This window comes from Lepisosteus oculatus, chromosome 6, assembly GCF_040954835.1.
Source record: "Lepisosteus oculatus isolate fLepOcu1 chromosome 6, fLepOcu1.hap2, whole genome shotgun sequence".
In the NCBI taxonomy this organism is placed as follows: domain Eukaryota; kingdom Metazoa; phylum Chordata; class Actinopteri; order Semionotiformes; family Lepisosteidae; genus Lepisosteus; species Lepisosteus oculatus.
The window spans coordinates 9052163-9064480 of NC_090701.1; the positions used below are offsets into that span (position 1 = coordinate 9052163).

Genomic DNA, 12318 nt, shown 5'->3' on the forward strand with positions numbered 1-12318 from the left:
TACATTTGTATAACACCCATCATTTTCAATTCTTAAATCCGACAGCTCTTCCATTAGAGGAGAGTTATCTTTATCTGTACTGCTGTAGGTTCATATTGTACAAGATGTGCTTAGAGTGCTCTTGAGTGCTTTTGAGAAATCATGCTACAGACCTTGGTGTCTAAACTAATTATCTGTAACCATCATTTCACCTGAAGCCACATAGCAACCTGCTTTACACACTTGTTTTCTAAGTCTTATCAAAATTGCACCTGCCAGCAGTGAGGCACTAAATATTTATATTAGTTGAAAAGCTGTTGTCACTTAAGAATTAAGTTTTTTGTACTTTAGAAAATGCAGATCTTTCACTGGCTGAAATCAGACTTTATTCAGTGTGTTATATTTAAATAGAAGTCTAAGGAAACATTTTTTAAAGGACAAAATGTATATCCAACCTCAAAAGGAGAAACTGAAACTCTTTGAATATAAAACTCTTATTGTAACTGTGTGGAATCCATTGAAATTATGTACCCTTTCCAACATTTTACCCTCCATCAAAGGGTATAAAATGTTGTCCTGGAGAGTTTTTCAATCTTCTGTTTTTATAACAATAATAAACTTAATTTAACAAAGCACCTTTAAAAGTAGCATCTCAAAGCCGTTTACATAAATGTAAAAGAAGTTATAAGGATAGCAAATTACAAAATAAGCATGTAAGGAACATGAGAGGTTAGAGGTGCAGAGAAGATATTGTACATGTTTATTAGGAAAATGGAGAAAACACAGACATTAATTAAATAAAAGCCTTTGTGAAAAGAAAGATTTTGAGTGCAGATGTTTTGTTCAATTTGAATTTTCAATTACACAGTTAATCCCTTATTTGAAATAATAATATGCTCAACCAGAATAATTTTATTTATTTTTCATATTTTCGATCATTAAAAACCTACTCATTTCAGTAAGCTAAAAAATTACCATTCCACTCAAAGAAAGCTGTTAGCAATTGTGAGGGCTGTAAAGCACCTTAGGGCATAACTTGAATGGGTAGCTGAACTGAATGTCAAAGATCTAGAGGGGCAGATGACCATGGACCATGCAGACTGAGGCACAGCAAGAATACCCTTTCACTATCAACCATGGAGATAGTGTTAAGCTCCTTTATACAGACGAGCTATCCTAGAGGCCCTCTGCTGTGGAAGAGTGTGGTCCCTTTGGTATAACAGAACAGTAGCAGGATGGCATGGAGACAGCTAAAGTTATCCCCTCTGAACAAGCCTGGCTTTGGGAGTGAACCTTGAAAAGCTGGCATTTATCAGGGCAAGAGCCCAGAAAGGAATCAACCAGGCTGGTTCCCCACTATAAAGGGCATAAAGTAGTGGGGTTAAAGTAGTTTAGTGATACTGTACATTGCTTTAAAAAAATCCGATATAATTTAAAGAGGAAGCTAACACCTTCTGTTGGCCTTCTCCTTTCTGCTTATTTACATTGTAGGTAAAGTACAGAAAACAGGTTGAATGTGTTCAATAAAGAATTTCAAATTCCCTCTGAATAATCCAGTACTAAGGTACGCACATAGTTTGTTAATCCAATTCTTGCAGGAGACATGGAACACACAGGGAGGATCTCAGAAAACCAATCCAGAATACCAAGCAGATCTGTGTGCATCAGCTAGCTAACTAATAGATCTGTGCATTATCACAGAAATATTTCATACATTTGTTCCACAAACATTTATATATTTTCAGATTAAGATGAATGATCACCCTTGGATTTAGGTTGGGAGCATTTTAAATAGATTATAGTGAACATCACTTATCAAAACAATAAATGTATTACTCATAACTGCAAAACATGATAATGTTTTTTTGTAGCAGACAATCTATTGCAAAGACATGATATATGAAATTCATCATGCAAATTAATCATTTGTCATCAACAGCGTTGATCAAAAGAATGTCTAATAGAAAGGCACAGTATACTATTGTAACGCATATGGCCGACAGGTACTGTGTAAGAGCCGGCTTACCAGAGCGGTGACGTTGCCGCCCTTCCCTGTAATAGCAGGACCACAGCCCCTGGGCTGTAGAGAGATCTCTCTTTGGCTCACCGGGCTGGGTCCCTGTTGAGTGACGCAGGAGTCCCGGGTTCGAGCCCCCGACGGTGGGGGGCCGACCTAATGTGGCAAGGGCGCCCACCTGAACCCCCGTTGCGTTACACTATTATTTTTGGCCATCACTAAAAGTAATACAAGCTGTACATTTGTAGCAAATTATTTGCACCGAGTTACAGAAGCCATCCCATTCTTGGTGTTACAAATGTTCGATGGGATTCACATCTGGAGAGTAAGGCATCCACAGCATAACTAACATGATCAACTCACAAGAAGACCGTTATAGTACACTCAGGTTGCCATCAATCACTACATACGGAATTCTGTAGAGTAGACACTCCTGGTCAGACAAAAGCACTTGGATCTTCTGATCAATTGCTGTACACAACTATTAGCATGTTGTTCTACACATCTGTGGCATATTCACCGATATCCATTGGGCTGGTCTGCACAAAACATTGATATATCATGAAAGAGTACTTGACTCCATTTCTGGTATCTTCACCATACCAAACAAAGGTTTTGTTCTATTGCTAAGTGGAGCATATTGGTTCATTTCTTTGTTGTTAATTCTTGATTCACACCAGCCTTGACATTCAACAGGTTAAATAACCTCATCACCTATGCATAATCAACTCTCTCACAAATGAGGTCATTTAGTGCATATGCAACAAAGTCATTTTAGTGTATCACAGTCAACCAAAATGTAAAATAAACAAAATATGACACAATTCTGACTTTACGCTGATATAATCTATATAAATGTGATGTTGCCATCTGAAGCGTGGTGGAACTCTCTTCCTGGTGGAGTTAAATTGGACACACCTGGTTTAATGGGCTGATTAGCTACCATGGAAATTAAATTCTACAGGTGAAAAATTGTTTCATTTGATTGGCCCTTTGGATAATAGGACATTCCACAGAATCAGCAATTAGGACATAACAGAAGCCAGGTACAGAGGTGCAGAGATACATGACTACATACTGTACATTTAGACAAAACTGATTAAAAGCAAAAAGAATACTCGCATTTGCTTGATTCACTATGGAATGGTGTGCAGATTATTAAAAGTAAAATGATAATGTATAATTTATAATTTGTGCATATTTGTAATTTTGTAGCTGTGTTACCAGGAACAGTTGCAAAGAAAAAATATTTTTAGGTACCTCAATAAATGTGTATATATATTTTGTAAATAAGTTCAGCAAACTCTTTAGAAAAGCTGCAGATTGGATTAAACAGATCAATGAAAGGAAGACTCTCAAGTGAATGTCCATGTATACTTTTCTATAGTGCAGTGTGAGAATGAACAAACGTTATTCATAAATGCAGAAATGTGGTCACTAATAATTCTGAATAGGTGAAATCATGAAGTTAAAACACCTGGATATAAAGGTTTAAGCATACTGCATTTGTTTTCCTAATTGTTATTTAAAAATCCAGTATATACTTGTAGTTGAACCTTTTTTGATAAGCTCTTTTTTAGTCCTATTAAACCTTTCTAATGTGAAGCATCAATCTTCAAATGAAATCCAGATGCAATCTGTATTCATACATACTGTATATTGAAGGATGACTGGCAAAATCATGAAACTTTTATTTAGCTGACATAACCTTCAAGGAACAGATGTGGGCTTTGAAATTTGTTTGGTTTACTTTAAGAAAGGAAACGTTGTCTATTATATGTCTTCAAGTGTTTTGTAGGTAAGCCAAAAAAAACTACCAGCACCTACTATTATTTAAATCTGAGAAATGAAAGCATGAGTGATTCCAGAAGAAAATGCTTTTATTTATTCTTTGGACATAAGTTGGATTTCTGAGTTTTCTTACTGGATATGCCTCCTAAAATGTATTTTTATTAAACAAACAATTCATTTTTGTGCAGAGGAATTGTGTTATTAGGCACTTCTATTTTGCAATTCCCAGTGAACTGCAATATTATTTTACATACTTACAGGTTATTGTGTTTATATTGTCACACTTGGTGCCAAAAGACACTGGCAAAGCACCGATTTTTTTTCCCATCTGAGTGATTTGTCCTTCTCTTTCAGATCCCCTCTGGGATGCTAAATCTAACAGTGGTCCTCTATCAGAGAAGACTGCATAGTCCCCTGCTTTCAGTTGCACATCACTCAAAGTCACTATAGCCTGACACTCTATTCAACCTGACACTCAACAGGTTCGAGTCAACAGGAACAGGAGGATTCCAGTCAATTATATCATATTATATTGCAATATTTATTAAATTGTCACTTTTACACAGAGATATCAGTGCATTTAACTCAGCTTAATCCTTCCCACCTAGTTTCCAGTCCATATTCTACCTTTCCCCACAAAGAAACACCAGAGCAATGAACTTGTCTCAAGGCTAGTTCTCCATCTTCACCTTCACCTTCAGCACAACTCATTCATCTCATTTATCACCAAGTACTTTATCATTTTGATGATTTGCAATATATCTTGCATAGCAACCAATACTTTCCCCCATAACTTTTCTACTGGCTGATCCTGTTTGGCCAGGAACAACATTCTTTTAAAAAAAACGCATTCCTGACAGTAGCTGCCAGTTGAATTTCATACTAATCACACTCCTAGACATGTTGTCATCTTTTCACTGATGTTAAAACCATCATAATTCTACCTGTTTTAGGTGGACTTCTAGCTCTCATCAATAAGGTTAGCATAGCAGTGTTCTCTCCCCAGTGATGCTTAACTCCACCAGGAAATAACACCTCCTATCAGTCCTAGTTCCCCTAACCCACCGTGATCCTAAAATGCACACTAAAACCCAATTGACCTTGGCAAATGAACCACCCAACAGCCACCTGGCCAGAATCTGTATGCTTATATTTTCTCTATCATTTTACACTTCCTGTCTCACAGGCCCATAGGCTAGCTCACTCCATACTATATAAGCACCTTATAGTGCAGCTCTCATACACTATTCCCTATCCTGCCAAAGTCTAGACCTAGATCTGTCTTTTTCTCCCAGCTGCTCTTATAAGCCTCATAATAGCCCAGAGGCAAGACCAATCACACACAGAGCCAATCACACCATCTCCTTTTCTCATACGGAATGTCTCTCCCCTCGAGTACTAATTACTCATTAAAAGCAGCTGTGACTCATTCAGTCACTCAGCTATCCTGATAGTCACCGTTTACCATTAACACACCCATGTCCCTTTCCAACAGAAAAACTAGCTTTGGGTCGGTAGAAAACTTACAAGATACAGGAATACCAAGGAATTAAATGTTGGTGAGAAACTAAGATTAAAAAAGCTAAAAGTACAGACGTTTTATTCTTATTGATCTAATTTCACAAGCAGTATTATCATGCAAGAAAAATGATATGATAAAAAATGATAGAAATATAAGTCTCTTATTGTCTACAACTCTATTCGCACGTATCCAAACAAACTGATTTTATGTTTCATCAAATGTCTAAACTGAACACTATCTTTAAATAACTTGCCAGTACCTTTCAGCCCAAACACCCCATTCTGATAATGAGAAAGAAAGTCAGTTCAATTCTGCTTTAATGAGGCACATACAATGAGGTCTTTTGGTTTCGATAAACATACTTTTTATTCCCCTTCCCTGGAACACTTCTGCACTGGAGAAGGTAATATCATTTATAGCACTGCCAGATAGTTGTAAAACACATATCTTTTGTTCTAAAAAAATGCAGATTTGCTTTTCTAATCTTTAGGGGTATGAAATATGTTTGTACATTAATACTGCACATCCTTAAGACCCTGGAGGTGTCCAGATGATCACATTGACTCCAAAGGGTGACCCATGGTTATCAGACCATAACAGACAAATTCCTGATTCTATCTCTAGAGATGCTCGAATTCTATTAAAACCATCTAAATCTCTATATGGTGTTTATAATTCAGCAGAAAAACCTCTGATATCTGGCTTCCTTGTATTAGCCAGTTCAAAAATTGCCAAGCCTCCCCATTCTGTATTCTTTTCCTAGAAGTTCAAAAGCAACAACACTGAGAAATCATTTAAAATAGTAAACTTTGAAGTGTAGAATCAAATATTAGGAACCGTATGCAAAACCAGTCTTTACTTTAAATACTGTTTGAAAATTATAAAATGGAGGCTCCCAAACTTTGTTATCAACTAATATATAACGTTTTAGATACTGTATAATATGTATTCAATATTTTTGTAATGGTTTTATAATTCTACAGTATATAAGGATTTTAACATTAACCTACATTTTTGTTTCAAACTCTGTGATGTGAATTAATTTTATCTGTTGTTCAGTGTTCACATCTTTATTTAAGATTTGGTACAGATACTAGTAAAAAAACATATAACCTTCTATAATAAATGGATATAAACAAAACGTTCATACATTTACGCAATTTATACTTTGTATTCAAAGTAATGAATACACAATCTTTCTAATCTTTCTTGAGACAAAGTTTTTAAAACCAATATATTATATTTTGTAAACATTTAATAATATCTTTTAATGGAAAATATAATGTTAATAGTGCATTTTCAGTACATTAATGAGGTAACATTTTAATCCCTACACTATAGCCATTACATTGCTTAAGAAGTATTAAATCAGCACTAAACTAATTTTGAATCTAGAAGGTTATCAACAAATATAATGACTTTTGTTCAATTGTTGAAAAAGGAGACATTTAAAAATGAAATTACACTCATCTAATTAAAAACATTCAGATGTGAATAGAATATAAGATTTGTTCTATTTGCATCCAAAGATTTATTTTTTTAAATGTGAAGATCAAACTGTATGACTCTAGTCTCATGGTCAGCAACATAACTTAAGGTTTCAAGTATGATCTGTGCAAACACTTCTAACAAATAATGTATTAATATGTGTATTTCTTGGTTACCGATAGTGAGTTTATCTCAAAAACATTTTTTTTTCTCATTGTATGAATATAAGACAAAGGATTTCTCAGACTAAGCCTGAACTTACACATATTATGAATATAATACTTTGAGTGTGCAAATGATTTAATTAAGTCATTTTACAGCCAGCAATTGTAGATACTTAGATGTATCTTTATATATAGAAATTAATTTGAAAACAATCTGGTATTATATTCCATTTGTCGTGATCAAGTTTTTGATACTGATTTATTTGTTACATAATATCAGAGCTTAAATAAATCATTCATTCTGTCCCTCTCAAACAAATGCAGATACATCATTTACCTTGGAAATGCAAAATGTACAAGAAAACATCATAATGAAAATCAGGACTCACATTTCCCTTCAGAGCGCGGTGAAAGATTAAAACCAAGACTAAATTAAGATTGTTGATTGTTCTCAGGCACAGAATTTCCGAAAAGACACAGAAGCCTACTTACTTACCAAGTGGCTGACCGGCAATGATCCTTGCATTTTCTCCTGCCACGGCAGCGCGAGCATTTCTCTCGCTCATGTACTGAACAAAAGCGTATCCTTTGTGAACGGAGCAGCCTACTATTTTTCCGTACTTGGCGAAGATAACTTCAATGTCTGCTTTTTTGACAATTGCAGTGTTGAGATTTCCAATGAACACCCTGGAGTTGATGGACCTAGGGTCATTCTTGTTGGTCACATTACTGGTCTGACTCTTTCCAGTCATTCTGTTTCAGACACTTTCCTGGGAAAAACAGAAAAAAGGCAGTAGCTTCTAGAGATTATAACTAAAATACAAATGTGGGTTTGTTAATCATGCTTAGCTGTTTTTGAAAACACCTAGAGGTTGAGGTGAAACTGAGATATACAATTATACAATATATACAGTGTTAATTGGAGATTCGTTTTTCAAGAATTTCTTATAAAACTATTTGCTAGTTTTAGGTAACTGGGCATGTGTGGACAACTTGCAAAATGAGGTGAAGTTAGATCAATTTATATGAATTTACATGAAGATTTTACACTTCATTTTTTTATTTCAAGATGAGACAAACATGAAAGATGTAGTTCTAGTCAGAATGAAAAGACAGTTGTTTTTACATGATATTAAATATTATTGCATAAAAATGGATTTAACAGAACAAATTCATAAGCTTTTATAGATTCTAGAACAATTTGTGTATAGCATCTACTACAACAGATAGCCTTTTGTTTGTTATTTGTGGGTGAATAATATAGGCTTAATTCATCTTTCACCGTGGACTTCCACAGTAGTAGTTTTTATCAACCTTACCTTGACCCAATACTGTGTGCCATTTATAATAATGGTTCCAACCAACACAGCTATCTATTTAGTTGTGAGATGGTAAATGCAGGTTATTGGGTGCAAACTGTTATTAGAAGACCTCTACAAGCATCCTTTCAGACATAAATACTGTGCCCACAGCATCCACAATATACTGTACATTAAAATCTGTTGTTACAGTATTTAATCCCATGCTTAATTCATATCTTAAAACAAGCATTTCATTTTCTTTGCACATAAAACATAAAACATATTAGTAGTAGAAGCAATGTACAATAGCATTGTACTATATTTAGGCTGACACTATGTCCCCCCTAGGCAAGTATATTCTGTTTGAATACATACAGATACCACTAAAAACACCTTTAATCTTCAACAGATGATAGTTAACCAACAGCTTTTATAAGTTGCAACTTTTCAACTTTGCAAGATTGTCCAATATTCAATATTACACATAATGGTTTCCTGAGTTACCCACTGTAGCGGCATGGCTTATTAATAATACAGGAATTAAGTTTGCTGCTTCCTTGCCAGTCCCTCTCTCCCTCATCTCAGTGGTGCTGGACACAGAGAGGCCGTTCGATTTGATTCAGATTAAAGGTGTTTTTCTATCTGATAGAGTTTCCTGATAAGGAAGAACTTCCAAGGCTGAGATTCTCCAGCCACCCTAATAAATGGTCTCTGGCGCCTTACTGTCTGGGAGATTCCTTGGGAGAGTCACATCCCAGGTTGTTTACAACCCTAATGTCAGAGAGCATGGTTACTCATCCTCCACCTCGATCAGCAAATCAGGAACTGGTAGGGCAGGGTAACCCCACGTGGGTCTCGAATGCCTGCGGAACTTTCAACCAATGAATGACTGTAGTTCCTCCAGATAAAAGAGGCAGCACAGGGCCCAGAAGGGGCTCCTCCAGGACATTCTCAGACTCATCTCGGACAATCACGTGACAGCCAGTGTGTCCGAGTGCCAGGACTTTACTTTGTTCTAAGAGTAGAGACCAGAGGTCGCCCACGCGTAACCAAAGGATCTGCCCAAGGTTAGCCCAGCAGCAAGCCTCGTGAAGCGCTGGTAACTCAAGCGAACGCTCGCCGGGTATGAACCGGTCTTCTTCCCGTCTAAAGAGTGTTACTTGCTTGGACCCACAGTCACTTTCCATGTGCACAATCTTTGCTGGTTAAGGCAGGACTAACTAGCTCGTCTTCAGAGAGCCCACTGCCAGCACGCCGCAGCAAGAATCTCTCCCTCCTTCTCCCACACCTCACGCCGGACCAGCACTGCCTGGCACCGGGCCAGAGGACGCTGAATGGACATTGGACAACCTGCTGCTGTTCCTTTGTGTTCTTTGTGAATCCACAGAGATTGGATGAGTATTCAACATTCTGCATTACAGCTCAATAATTCAATTGTTACCTCAACCCAGTTGATATCAATTTAATTCCTATGAGTGATGTACTTGCCTTTGAGTATCTGTAGAAGTTGGAATCAAAGTTAATTTGCGAAACGGTATAAATGAATGGTATATTAAATGTATGTTTCTCTTGGTTTGTAACTCTTCGTTATTGAATATATACCTTTTGTATTCTGCTAACCCTCACTATAAGATCTGAAAAAAATGAAATAAATATATATACAGTATAAAGTGCATGACATCAAGATTTGGGAACAACCGTGTGCTGGAAAGAAACATTGTATAACTTGTGGATAATCTTTAAAGTATTTCACATAAAAAAGAAAGATTGTCTTTGCAGCAAAACTTATATATTGTATTATATTGCATTGTAGTTTTACAACATACAGCAAAAATCAAAAGACCAGAACTTCATACGTATGTGGGAGTTGACAGGATGATCTAAATAATATTTTAAAAACCCTGTGATGACAAAAAATAGGTTTTACAACACTAAAACTGCATTAGGTTTCAGTACAGAATAATGAGAGACTACTGATGTGTTAAAAGAAGTAAGACAAATATTTTTAATTGCTAATTTAAAGTGCATAAAATTCCAAAAGGAGAACTGTGTAAGCAGTTTTGCTAATGTCAGTCCAGAATTGACAGTTACATGCTTTGAATACCTTAGAAAGTTACATTCAGAAATGTTAATATTATGTACTATTTTTATCATCTGCAAAGTCTGAGATTTTTTCCAGCGCAAAGTTATAAATGATTTCAGTTAAATGACTTCTGAGACCTTTCATTTCATATCAAATGTTTACTCTTTATAATAAACAATTTATTATATTTTGATAAAGGAAAAAACATAAACACTACTGACACACTAGAGACTACATATACTGTAGTATAAGGACACAGTGAATTCATCAAGTTAAAAAAAAATTTCTGTTAACTAATATGTCACTCCAACAGAAGCTTGACAAAGAAAGCAGAGACCAAATCCCATGCTTCTTAATTAGCTCTCATGTATGTGAGTTTACACCATTCAGTCTGGCAATTGTTACTTACTATACAGTATATTATCACTTATATACATCTATTTTACTGCACTACAAAGCATTATTAAAATCATTTTACAGTTACGGTTGTAGTTACCATATCACTGTACATATATAACATCCAATACATGTACTGGAGAAACTAAATTATATATTTAGTTAAATTTAGCTTTTTTCACAAATAGTATCTACATAGTGTAATATAAATAGTATATTTTCAGTATAGCATCTTCAAGCTTAATGTTTCCCATTTTATGTTTTTGATACGTACATGCAGCGCCATGCAATTATCTAAATTTAACATTGTCTGCTAAGTGTTGGACCATGCATAAATTTGGTTTAATTTCTTTTGAATTTGTTTGCTAATCCTCTATACCAGTATCTAGATCATTGATATAAATTAGGAAGCTCGGTGATCCTAATAGAGTGGTCTCTGCAGCACTCCACTAATTACATCACCCCAATTTGAGCTTATGCCCCTTATCTCCATCTTCTGTGTCCTGCCCATTAACCTGTTCTTAATCCAAGTACATGCATTACCTTGAAAGCCTACTGCCTGCAATTTGAGAATTAATCTTTAATGAAGAACCTTATCAAAAGCCTTCTGAACATTTACATACAGTACACTAAATCATATGTTCTGTATCGATGCTGTTAATTTGTACAAGCATCTCTTGTACAACAAGATAAGCAAGACCTACAATTTTATAAGATGATATATCTGTAATAATTTTACTTTTCCATTTTTATCTGCTTACCTACAGTACATTTTACTGTTACTTTCTTATTTTCCTAAGAATCACATTTTCTCTGTGATCTTTACCTAATAATAAATGTACAGTATAGAATCTACATTTTATGTTCTAATTTCTTGGACATGTAGCTATTGTGACTAGGCTTACTAGCATCACATATTTGCTCTGTTTTCTAATTATTTGCACTCTTACTGTATGTATTTCAGTCCTTAAAGTGGATAAATTAAAATGTGTCACAGCTGGTTTTTAGGAATTGCTGCAATAATGCATAGTTCATATCTGAGAGAAACAAAGACAGTGACTTCAACTTATTCACTTCACTTTTAGTGGAGACCAAGTGGCATGAAAAATTCCACAAACAGCTCTTTTATATCAGGTTCAATGATATTCCCAAACATATTTAACATATTTGTCCTAACACCATCTGATTCTGGTCCTGCTGACTTTTAAAATTGTAATGTTACTTCCACTATAAGAGATTTATTAGACAAGCTTAAAATAAAAATTGTATTTGGAATCAATAATAATATATTTGTTGTGTGATGTCTTGATTTGATTTTGTGTATAATATGTATCTCTTCCACTGGACTGACCTTGAACTATTTAAAATGAGTATTTCAATATACTTTCACATTCACACCAACAATTCGTTCTTTGAGGTTTGTATTGTAGCACTTTGAGAATTCATTTTAAAAAACAAAACTCTTAATTAGCTGACATTTGTGTCACTATTTAGTATTATGACTATTTAAATCGTAGACAACTAGTGAATTTCAATGATTCCACCTCATGACACATAAATAAGAAATATCTTCTGCG

General features: G+C 35.1%; 1 protein-coding gene across 5 annotated transcripts in view; it reads right to left on the reverse strand.

Moving 5' to 3' along the window:
• LOC102686071 (RALY RNA binding protein like) overlaps positions 1-12318 on the reverse strand; it is a 162035-nt gene that overhangs the window by 79964 nt on the left and 69753 nt on the right. For 3 of the 5 annotated variants that reach the window (XM_015354922.2, XM_015354924.2, XM_015354923.2), the window contains exon 2: positions 7458-7731. The exons of 1 other annotated variant lie outside the window; for it this stretch is intronic. In XM_015354922.2, the coding sequence (XP_015210408.1) occupies positions 7458-7713 (256 nt within the window). In that variant the 5' untranslated portion in view covers positions 7714-7731. Of the gene's footprint in view, positions 1-7457; positions 7732-12318 lie in introns of those variants that run through there. One more of the 5 variants, XM_069190938.1, reaches the window with a different exon arrangement.